The 12,608-nt window shown below is 43.0% G+C and overlaps 1 protein-coding gene across 1 annotated transcript in view; it reads right to left on the bottom strand.

Annotated features, from left to right (window-relative positions):
* MCF2L (MCF.2 cell line derived transforming sequence-like) overlaps positions 1–12,608 on the bottom strand; it is a 296,792-nt gene that overhangs the window by 46,111 nt on the left and 238,073 nt on the right. Inside the window, exons 5-8 of the mRNA XM_006883804.1 lie at positions 7,849–7,968; positions 2,387–2,503; positions 1,612–1,761; positions 44–168 (exon numbers count right to left, since the gene is read on the bottom strand). Of these exons, the coding sequence (XP_006883866.1) occupies positions 44–168; positions 1,612–1,761; positions 2,387–2,503; positions 7,849–7,968 (512 nt within the window). The remainder of the gene's footprint in view (positions 1–43; positions 169–1,611; positions 1,762–2,386; positions 2,504–7,848; positions 7,969–12,608) is intronic.

Raw genomic sequence — 12,608 nt, 5'->3', positions numbered from 1 at the left:
ACAGAAGCAAAGCTGCCTCGAGAGTGAGACCCGGGATGCTCACCTCTGCACCGTGGTCTGATTGTCAAGCTGGTCCTGATTCAGGCTGTACTCTGGGTCCTTGGCCAGCGGCTCCCTGATGCTCTCGAGGATGGTGTGTCCCTCTTGCAGTGCTGACTTCATGTCTTCCTGCAGAAAGAATGCAGGGTATGTGACATCACAGGGCAGCCGCCAGGTGCCAGAAGCTCATGTGTAGTTCAGAGTGAACAGACAGACTCTGTCAGGTATTTCACAGCAAGCAAGTAAGGTGATAAAAGACACAAAACTGACCCCAGGATGTCAAGCCAATATTTAGATGAGGGCTCTGTGCTGCTGCAAAGCCTTCTGCGTGGGAGGGAAGGTGATGGAGGAGGCTTACTCCTGCTTGCTACCAGTGGCAGAGATAGGGTTACGGGTCACACAGGGGTAAAAGTAACAAGAAACGAGACCTTCCACATGTCTGCTTCTGCAGCCACTACTCTTGACTGGAGAGAAAGAAGCGGTTTAAGGGGAGCACACAGCTTACCTGGTAGAGCCCAGACACAGGGCCACGTTAGTGGGCCCTGACAACACTGGTTTCAGAGCAGACAACATGTGGTTGTAGGAAGACATATGATGCTTTTAGGGGTCTTATTTGTCTCCATCCATATGTGTCCTTAACTCATTGCCACCGAGGCGGAAGCAACTCATAGCTGACCCTCCAGAGGGTTTCAGAAGCTAAAAAATGTACAGGAGAAGATTCTCATCTTTCTCCAGTAGAGCTGCTGGTGGGTTTGAACTGCCTCGCCACCTTAGGGTTGACAGTATAACTCGTTACCCATTAGGCCACCAAAGCTCTTCCTCTGTTGTCAGAAGAGATCCGCCCTTGGATGGAAAGACCATGCTGGAGAAGGTGGAGGATTAAAGAAAGAGGGAGGGCCTCAACAAGATGGACTGACGCAGCTACTGTAACAATGGGCTTGAGCATATCAGAGACCATGAGGGCGGGCCAGGATAAGGCAAGGCTCAGATCTGATGTTCATAAGTTGGACTCACTCAACGGCACCCAACAACAATACTTATTCTAGAAAGATGGTAAAAATGTAAGTCAATATTTGATGCACAAGAACTTCAGCTCTTCGGTGTTTCTCTACCACATTATTGTCTGCTTGTCTTAGGAGTATCCAGGGGTGAAAAGCCTGTCTGTATTCTACTGAGAAGCAACAGAAACATCCCGAGGACCAGACAGCTGGAATAGCTCCTTTAGAGAAAGGCTGCCTTTCATGCCTTACTTTAAATAGACTCTATAAATCACTCAAGGACACAGGAAATTTACTAATGATACCTTTGATGCCAACACATGAATATGCATCGCAGAGTACAATTTCTAGGAGTCATTTACACTGTGTGTGTTTTGAAAAAGTAGCACATCATAATTCTCAGCGGTTACCCAGCTCATTAGCACCGAAAGGCTTCTTGGAAACAGGCTTAAATGCTCAGACAGATCTGATCTCAACAACAATTCTTTTGCTGATGCCCAACATGTCTCAGAGAGGACGGAAGACCCACATTCTCTAACTGCAGAGGCGCCTCCCTCCCAGCAGCCACACGTACCTTCATCTTGTCCTTCTTCTCTGTGTGTACAGAGAGCACAGAGCTTGTGGACTGCACGTCATTGGGCAATTCTGTCTCGGCCAATTCGGTCCCAAAGGACTGAAGCATCTGAGCTGTCTGTTTAACCATGAGGGCGAAATTTTCGATAGCCTTTGGGAGAAGGAGAACACAATCAGAAAGCTGTGCACATACTGAAACCTCCTGCTGCTCTGAAAACAGACACCCACACTGTCACTGCTCCCCCGTCCCCAGACCAGGCGTGAGCGGTGCTCAGAAGGCAGGCAGGCTTGCAAAGCAAACATGTCTGGTATTATGCTGACAAACAAATACCTTCACCATTAGTTTCCGGACCTCATGCTTTCCTCAGAAACACATCAGGCACACTTTAAATCTATTGGCACAACCTGGAGTCATTCTGGATTGAAGTTTCTCTCTGTGTGTGTGTGTGTGTGTGTGTGTTAAATGAGAGCATGTAAGCCACAATAACACAGGTTTTGGTCTTTTTTTCCTCCCCTTGTCTCCAAGCCCAGAGAGAGCCACTCCCGAACTTATTACTCATGCTATTTCTTTAAGATGACGAAGGTCCACTGAGACCATCGCCTCATTCTTGGGGAAGAGCACTTTTGTTAGTATGAACATGTTTTGGAAGAACTGCATTGTAATGTGAGACTGATTCCTTCTGATTAACTAAGAATTAACTGGAGTGCCAATTCACAGCCCACCGTTACCAAGCCCTTCCCCTCAGAAAAACTCTCAAAACACCCAAACAACTCACCGTGCGGTGACACAGCCACCTGGTGTGGCAATAATCCAGGGTTCCGCCAAGATCCTCGGTTAGCTGTGATTTATCAATGTAACCATGTAATTCTGGTACTGAACTCAGCATTATGATCTAAAGAAACAGAGACATCACCCATGAACAGAGCATTCATGGGGTTGGGCCAACAGACTAAGAGAAAATATTTTCCCTGTTGGATGCAAAATGTGGCTGACTGCGTCGACAGCATCTGGCTTTGGACTTGAATAGACATGAGTTTAACCCCCAGCCCAACCACTGATTAGCTGACTTTTCAGCATGTCACTTATTCTCTCTCTACCTCAATGTCTTTATTTGTGAAATGGCATATTTTCTAATCACACTGAGATGAAGATCAAAAGGCAGTCCTTGAACTCATAGAGTGCCTGATAGATAAAGAATATTTAACAGATGTCTATATACAAACAATTCACTGCTGTTGAGTTGGAATAGACTCAGCTGACCCTCCAGCAAGGTTCTAGAGACTATAAATCACAAGGGAGGAGATTACCCATCTTTCTCACATGTAACAGCTGATGTATTTGAACTATGCCTTTGGGTTGGCAGTGAAGCTTCTCAATCACGGGGTTAAGAACCACTATGTAAAGGAGCTCTGGGGCCCTAATGGTAAGGAATTGCAGCATGCAGTTTGAATCTACCAGCTATTCTAGAGAAGGCTGGGCTATCTCCTCCTACATGATCTTTGAAAACCTGGAGGGTCACTTATGGGTCGGTTCCAACTCAACGGCAAACAACAACAACAACAACAACAACAACAATCATATACATCCCATAAGGAGCTATGATAGCACAGTGGTTAAAGCAATTGACTGATAACACGAAGGTCAGCAGTTCAAAGCCACTAGTCTTTTTGGGAGCTAGATATGGCAGTTGGCTAAGGGTTATAGCCTTGGGAAGTTCTCCTCCTCCCTATAGAGTGAGTCAGAAGTGACTTGATGGCAACACAGTTTGTTCTTTTCAGGACATGTCTTCTGAAGGGGGATCTTGGCATGTTAATCTAATAGTATTCTAATCTGAAAGAGAGTGGTCTTTTTCCTTATTCCTGCTGAAAATAGTAGAGTCATTAGAGGTTCCAATCAGAGTATGGACAGTACAATCAGGATAATGTATAAGAATAGAAAGAGAGAATTCACAGAAGCTTGCCTTTCAGGTGAAACACCAAACTGTTTATATCTGAGCAAGTGTTTCTTCCACACAGATGTCTTTTTTTTTTTCTATAAGCCTCTTAGCCTCTTTGAGGTCACTGTGTCCTTGAATTTTTATTAAAACCACAATCTTTGCTTTATAAGCTGTTAGGCAAATATTATAGGGGGGGAAAAGAAGTCTTCATAGGCTTAGCACTCAGTGTATTATTACTGTATTAGTTTAAAGTCATTGTTTTCAACCAGAGATACTGGCACCCCAAGGGGCATTTGCCATTGTTTGGAAACAGTTTTCCTTGTCACAGCTGGAAGGTGGCTGGGTGCTACTGGCATCTAGTGGGTAGAAGTCACTAAATTTACTGTGAAATGTCCCACAATGCACAGACAGGACATCTCCCACCACTAAGAAATAGCAAACCAAAATGCCCAGAGTGCTGAGGTTGAGAAACCTGAATTTTAAAAGCAGGATGAGTTTTATACTTTAGAAAGAGGGATCTCAACAGAAGAGGATAAAATGCTCTCCTTGGTCCTCCACTACAATTGTTTAAACTCTGCAAGACAAACCTCATTTATAATCAGTACAATTAAGGATTGAATAATTGGATCATCTAATACTTGGACCAAGAGGCAGTAGTCAGAACAGAGCAGGGTAACCCTGCATGGTTCAAAATTTGGAAGGGTGTACGCCAGGGATACATCCTGTCTCCATACCTTTTCAACATGTATGTGGAGCAGATTATCCGGGAGGCTGGGCTCTAGGAGGAGAATTGTGGCATCAGGATTGGTGGAAGATCTATTAACAATCTGCGTTATGCAGATGACACAACCCTGCTTGCTGAAACTGAGGAGAACCTCATGCACTTGCTGTGGAGGGTCAAGGACTGCAGCCTTCAGTATGGGCTGAGGCTCAATGTCAAGAAGACAAAGATTCTCACCACTGGACCAATTGGCAGCGTCAGGATGGATGGTGAAAAGATTGAGATTGTTCACAGCTTCAGTTTGCTCGGCTCCACAGTCAACACTCTTGGCACCAGCAATCAGGAAATCAAAAAGCGTATCGCGATGGGAAAGTCTGCTGTTAGGGACCTCTCTAAAGTACTCAGGAGCAACGGTGTCTCTCTGGAGACTAAGGTGCACCTGATACAGGTCATGGTCTTTGCAATCACTTGTTATGCATCAGAGAGTTGGATAATGATTAGGGAGGACAGAAGGAGAGTTGATGCCTTTGAGCTGTGGTGCTGGAGAAGAGTACTGAATGTACCATGGACTGCCAGTAAAACAGATTCATCTTGGAGAGGATTAAACCAAGCTACTCCTTGGAGGCAAGGATTCTGGGGCTTCGTCTGACATACTTTGGACATATTGCCAGGAGGGACGGGTCCTTGGAGAGGGACATCATGCTTGGGAGGGTGGAGGGACGGCGCAGGAGGGGAAGACCCTCTATGAGATGGATTGATTCGGTGACTGGGGTAATCGGGATGGGTGTGTCAGAGGCAGTGCGGTTGGAGCAGGATAGAGCAGGGTTTAGGGCTGTTGTGCATAGGGTCGCTATGAGTTGCAAACGACTCGACGACTCGACGGCACATAACAACAAGAACAACAACAACAACAACAACCACCATTTAAATAACAGTTCCTTATAATTTCTGTATGCCACTCAACAACCTGCCTATACACAGCATGTTTTTAATGTTGTTGCTATGTTTTTAATGATAATAGCAAAAAACCCCAACCCAACAAAATGTATTTTGTTTGCAATTTTCTTTCAGTGCTGGGTTCAATAGTATGCCCTTAAGTGTTGATACGGATAGTTTTAACAGCAGCATTCTTCAGATGATTGCTTTACTCTAAAAACGGGCCAGTGCACTTGAAAATGCTAATGCTAATTTTATTTTTTGCAACCTGTTTTCGACAACTTTTAATATGAAAGAGCAGAGTTCTGCAAAGGACTGCACAGGATTTCTAAGAGATTTCCCCAGTCTTTTTTTCCCTAGGGCACATCTATGGTAAAGAAATCTTATTAATGTGGCTTATTTGAAAGCTATGAAGATGAGATTAGATAAACGAATATCCCATCTATGATAACATCATAAAATATGTAGGTTTTCTCAGGAGGTGTCTGTGGACTGGAAGGATTAGTATTGGCACAAGGTCTCATATACAATGCTTATTTTGTTTTAGTGTCATGAACAGTCACTTTCAACTATGTGAATCTTACAGTTCTCCATGATTTTTTCATTAATCATAACCACAAAATGGGCTGTTGGGAAATGGAGGCTTCTTTCATGCTACAAAATAGGACAGGAACACTGAGTTTTCATAAACTCCTCAAAGCATGTGGCTCTATGGTTTCCAGAGAGAGATGTAGCACCGCAAGCAATAGCATTTTCACCAAAAAATCTGACCTGACGTTTTGTAGGACATACTTGCTTCTTTGATTAGTATTGTTTTTGGTAGTGCAGACACTGGTGTGTGTTGTAGGGGTGATTCTCAAAGACTATCAAACCCCTAAGGAATGTTATAAATGAGGTGGAAGAATGTAGCAGGATTTTGTACAGGTGTCCAGTGAGAGACCTGATGAAGGTCAAGATAGGATGAAGAGAAGGTCCCAAGCCCAACCCTAACTCCTTCCAAACAGAAGTATTCCTGCTTTTTCTGAGTAGAGGATGAGTAACAGAGGGAGAAGAGGGGTGATCAAGGCCCGTAAACTTGTGTTCTGATGATCAGCTAAGCACGTCACAGAAAGTGATCTTCAGTTTAGATTATTACATTTCCAAAGGAATTTAGTTTGTATTGTTAGACAATTGCCTATGTGTTGTTCTCTTGATAATAAAGAAGAAGTAAGTTAATCAAGGTTAATGGGCAACCATCCTCAAGGCTGTTCACAAGAGTGAGTGGCATAATCTGGGCTGCTAGTCACGGGGTCATCATGAGCCACCTGAATGAACAGCAGTGAGCAACAAAATGAAGCAATATAGGAACATTTCCCTAATTTATCAGATTTTTAAAGTTTTTATACAGTCCTTCCTTTTTTACCAAAGACAACGAAAGTGTTTTTTTTTAATTTGTGGTTGTTATGTACTATTGAGTTGGAACCGATTCTTTGCTGACCCTCCAATGGGTTTTCTGAGGCAGTAAATCACATAGGAGAAGACTGCTCATCTTTCTCCTATGGAGTAGCTGATGGATTCACACTGCATGTCTTTGGAGTAACAGCCCAACTCACTACCACTAAGCCACTAGAGCTTTTCAATATAGACAGTGTTGAAAGGAGAGTTTACTCTGTGTGTGGTTGGCGTAATGAGACATGAGGTAGGGATCACCCTGCTAGACTCTTCAAGGTCTAACTACCACCCATAACCACCTGGATACTCAGAAACATCCATAGCTTGGGAATCTCTAGGTCCTCTCTTATTCTCCTGGGGCAGCCACAGAGCATTAGAAAGATTCTTAAACATTAGGTGGTTAAAACTACTCAGTAAAAATCTCTTTGTTCCCCAGTGTTACCAATTTCAAGAATGTCCTTTGATTCATGGTTACCTGATAAATGTATTAAGTTTTTACAGTGGTCTATCCAAGGCCACAGTCAGCTCCTGTGGCATAGTCTGTAAAAAGCTGCGCTTCTAAACTGAAGACTGTGCCTCTCTGGCAGTTCAAATCCACCAGGCCCTCTATGGGAGAAAGATGAAAAACGTGATACAGGGCTTTGGAAACCCAATGGAGGGTCAAGTACGAGTGAGCTTTGACATGGAAATGAGGAAGATCTCCGGTGCCACAGTAATGAAATAATTTGGTTGCCAGATAAAAAATAAAAAATAATTTGGTTGTCAGATAAAAAAGCCTGTTATTTTGAGAACTCCATGGGAGAAAGATGTGCCAGTCAGCTGCTTCCATACAGATTTCCAGCCTTGGAAATCTTGAAGGGCAGTTCTACGCTGCTCTGTAGGATTTCCATAGTCAGAAATGACTCAGAATTGGTAATGGGTTTCTCTAAGGGTCATCTTTTTGTACAATACGGGATCTTTTGGAGGAAGGAGGAGAAACAGGCAGACAATGATGAGTGAATAAAAGAAGGGGACATCAGTACTGTGATCACAGAGTCAAGTCCCAAATGACAGCACTGAGAGGAAATACATCTCCTGATTATCAGTCATTTGGCCTTTATTTATGGTCACAGTATTGATGCTGGACCCCTTACGGATATCAATTCTCATAGATGGGGCAAGAATTAATTTATGTATAGCTTTGCTGACAGAAAGAAAGTAAGGGCATACTTACTGGTACCTTCATTTTAAAGTCATCCCTATTGAATTTGAAAGCGATGTCGGATAGAGTTCGTTGGAAAAATCCTGTTGGGCGCAGAACAAGGACAAGCTGGAGGTTTGCTGGGAAAGATGCCTGCAAGAAACAAAGGAAAGAGTGAATGGCATTGTGTAGGGATAGCAGGGCTGCTGATGCTCTGGCACATGGATGCCCACAGCTGGGCAGTGTGCCTTGGAACTCCAAATGTGGAGAGCCCAGTTTAATGCTGAGATATTTTCACTCCATCAAAAAGTCACATCCCTTTGTCGAACTGTGTTAAGCTGCTTATACCCTTATAGAGACTAGAGACACAGTATTACATGTGACAATTTTAAACAAAGCTACATATATATATACACTGGCACAAATAGTTTGAGCTTGATTAATAATCTAGACAGCAACAAAGGCTTAAAGCACTTGCTAAAGAAAATCAAGAATGATGAGGCTTTGCCTCACATACTGTTGACATGATGCTGTGAGGGACTGATTCCTGGAAAGCAACATGATGTTGTGAAAGGTGGAAGAAAAGGAAGACCCTCAACCAGGTGGATTGACACAGTGACTGCTGCAATGGGCTCTTGTGTGTCAGGAAGTATGAGGATGGCGCAGGATAGAACAGGGTCCAGATCTTTTGTTTACAGGGTCTCTAGAGGTCATGCTTGACTCGATGGCACCCACCCCCACTACCAGAAAATCAAAGACTACTGTCTTCAATACAGAGAACACCTCAGGATCAAGAAAACAAAAATCCTCATCAATGGACCAAAACGTGACATCACGATAGATGGATAAAAGACTAAAGCTGCCAATAATTTCACTTTACTTGGATACATAATCATCACTCTTGATAGCAGCAGTTAAGAAAGAAAAAAAAGTGCCACAATGAATAGGAGGACTGAAGAAGAACTGATGACTTTGAATGTGCTGTTGGTGAAGTGTATTGAGTATCCCACAGGCCAGCAAAAGAACAAACAAGTCTGTCCCGGAGGAGGTGCCACCAGGGCGCTCCTTAGAGACAAGGATGGTGAACATTTCTTTCACGTATTTAGGGCATGTTGTCAAGAGGCGTCTGTCTGTTACTGGGAAAAGCAGAGTCAGAGGAAGAACAGGAAGACCCTCACACGATGACAGCAATGATGGGCTTGAGTATGGCTGAGATAACAAGTATGGCACCGGCTAGGACAAGGTTTCCATGTGTTACACGGTTACGATGAGTTGTAGTTGACTTGAAGCTCTTAACAACAGCAATAACAATAGCTGAAAGTTCGATGGTTTAAAACCACCAAGCAGTGCTTTGGATCAAAATGTTGACCATCTCCTTCTGCAATGATTGTAACCAAGAAGCCCTATGGAGCAGTTACAGTCTATAATACATGTGGTTATCATTAATTGGAATCAACTCAATGACAATGGCTTTAAAAAATGGAAACACAGAAGCATATTATGTCCCTAAAACAAGGCTAAAATGAACCTTATATCCAACCGTGAGAGGGTGTGTGCGTGTGTGCACGCGCGCACACCCACCCCCCCCCCACATAACATCCCTCTTGTCTTTTAGAAAATTTTATGAATCTATTTTGTGACTAAATCCTGCCACTTTTAAGGTGTGTGGCCTCGTGTACATAACATAACCTCTCTGTTTCTTGGTTTCTCTGCCTGTACAATGGCAACAACAGCAGTACCTACCTCCTCATATGACTTAGAGGATTAAATGAGCTAATGCACATGCTATGCTTACTAGAGTGTTTGGCACAAAATAAGTGCTCAAAAACGTAGCTAGTACAGATATATAAGTAACAGCCTATTCAATAAGCCAAATTATTTCCAGATGCTGAAATCCAGGGAGACCTTCATCACTAAAAAAAGAAATGCTGAACCAACTGGGTTTGATTTCTGCATGGTTAAATGCACCTAAAATACAATATGCCTAAAAAAGCAACACAGCCCTGAAACTTAAAAAGGGGCAGAAACCAACATGGCAAAAATTCAAAGCTGTCTAGAGAGAAAGTACAAAAGATCAGAGGACGGCACTGAGGCTGAGGGGCTGAAGCAGCAGCCCCAGTCTCACGTCAGGGTTCAGGCAGGCCTGAGGCTGGGAGAGCTGGCTGTCATGGCTGGAGGAGGTGGTGCAGAATCATCTTGTTACTGACCTCCATTGCATCAAGCATCCTTGGAAATTCTGGATCACTCAAGTCCCCAAGTCCTAACAAAACTCTTGGATTATAGAAGACGTTGACTGAGATCTCACTGAGGAATATGAAATGATTTTCCACTGTCTTTTTGAAACTTGAGTAGCAACATTGCTTTGACAACACAAACCCCAAACTAAATGGCAGAAATTCAACCCTCTTCAGTTGCAGAAGGAAAAACATCTTGATCTAACATTTCAAATAAATTATGAGGTAAGCTCCGGGTTTGTCACTAGTCGTATCTTCCAATGTCTCAGGTCCCTGTAAGGTGCAAGTCTTTACAGCATAGTTTAATAAGCAGAATGGCAGAATGGAAGGTGGTGCAACGGTTAAGCATTTGGCTGCTAGTTGAAAGATAGTCAGTATAAACCCACCATGCATAGTCTGATTCCATTAAGATCCCAGCTTAGAAAACCCTGTGAAAGGTTCTAGCACCCAATAACCACAACAGGACATCATGGTACTTTCAAAATCTATATATATGTAAGAGGACTATCCCAATTATAATTATCCATTCTTACTCTTTATTTTTAATTTTTTATAATTTATTTATACCACCACTCACTTTTATACAATCATTCACATACATCCTTTCATTTATATCCATTTTGTCTTACTGAATAATTTCTGTACTTTGTGTTTTATGTAATTGACTACTACTGATTTATTACCTTTGACTCCTCATCTCCTCAAGCCCCTTTGCACCTCACATATACCTTCATCCCCCATCCTCAACTTATCTCGATTGTCCTAGAGATTTCCTCTCCCTTCTTCTTACCTTCCCTCCCTTCCCTTTTTAAATAGTTAAATAGTTTTCTCTCTCTCCCTTCCTGTCTCCCTCCATCTCTTGTTCCTATATGCTAATTGCCACAGCTATATTGTCTTTTACTTTTTTATAACTGTACTCTCTAAAGGGGTCATTTCTCTTTCATTCAGTCTCTGAAATCTTTGCCAGTGTTTCTCAGACTTCAGCTGCATTGGAATCTCCAGGAGAGCTTGGGAAGGTGCAGACGGAAGGACTCCATCTCCCCATGCTTCTAATTCAGTGACTGTCAGGCAGGGCCAGAAAACAGACACTTCAAACAGCTTCCCAGGTGATATGGATCCTGCAGGGAGCTCTGGTGGCCTTGTTTATAGGGAGTTGTGCTGCTAAGCCTAAAGTCTGGTGGTTTGAATCAACCAGCGACTCCTCAGGCAAAGGAACTGTGATCTCCTCCCATGAGATTTACAGCCTCACAGACCCAGAGGAGGGGCAGCTAGGATTGGTTTTGGCTTCATAGCAAGAAACTGAGTTATTAATCCTGCAGGTGTGGGGACAACACCTGAGAATGGTTTTCTATGACTTTGAGGCTTTCTGTCACACTCAGAGCACTAAAGCTTGTCAAAAGATTCTGGGAAGTGGGATCAGCGTGTAGATTACTGGGCCACACTGCTCCAGAGCTTCTGATTTAGCCACCTTGAGGCCCTGGCATCTGCACTGAACCAGCCTCTGAAGGGATTCTGATGCAGGTTCTACCACCAGAACCTGACAGAAAGGTCCTCCTGTATTAGAAAATGGAAGTAATAAAGGCCCTGGAGTTTAAAGCCTCTCCTACAGTTGGTTCACTTTCCTGGGAGCAGTGTGGTAGGAAGAAAGAGGGCGAGGTCTGAGGACATCAGACACAGGCTGAGGTGGTTTGCAGGCTGATATGTAGGTGAGCCACCACAGTCTAACCTGAAACCAGCACTCACCTGCACACAAAGTCATTTTTACTCAAAAAGTAATAAATTTGAAATTATAATATATGCAGTATATTTATCCTGCCTCTTGGGCACCAAACAGTATAGTACATATAGGTCCACAGCAAAATGTAACTGAAGATGAAAAACCCATTGCTGGGAGTCAGGAAAACACGGGGGCTGAGAAGACGTTCCTGGTGTGATAACGTCTGGTTAAATTTCACTCTATAAATTATGACCAGGGCGACTTTTTGGGCCAGTTATTTTACCCGTCTGTGCCCCTGTTTAAACACATGTATTCTGGAGAGATAAAACTACTGCTGTAGTCCCAGGTTTATGTTTTTTAATATTAAATGCAATAATGTGATGCTTCTTGTTGTGTTTATATGGGCTGTTGCGTTGGAATTGACTCCTAGCTGATGCTCCAATGGGTTGTCAGAGGCTGTCAACTGCAGATTGCCCATTTTTCTCCCCTGATAGACTGAAACCATGAGTCTTGGGTTGGCAGTGCAACTCCTCAACATCAAGCCACCAGAGGTCCCTTCTGCAATATTTAGTGCCACTTACTGTCCTGGATCTATACTGAGAACAATATTAGAACAATATTAATACATTAGTTATTATTACCACTGACTGATACTATACTCTCCTATCTCTATTTCACAGTTCACTTTTGTAAGGAGGTACTGATATATTCCAACATTAATTAAAAACAGAGCACAGTAGATGATCCTGGATAGAGTGGGGGAAATATGAAACAAAATTCAAAACCAGAATAAAGAGCAGGCTTACTGGTCTGACAAAGATTGATGAGACCCTTGAAACTAT

Source organism: Elephantulus edwardii, unplaced genomic scaffold (assembly GCF_000299155.1).
Source record: "Elephantulus edwardii isolate Elephantulus edwardi_28Jun2011 unplaced genomic scaffold, EleEdw1.0 scaffold00030, whole genome shotgun sequence".
Lineage (NCBI taxonomy): Eukaryota > Metazoa > Chordata > Mammalia > Macroscelidea > Macroscelididae > Elephantulus > Elephantulus edwardii.
This window is presented reverse-complemented; position numbering and strand designations above follow the sequence as displayed.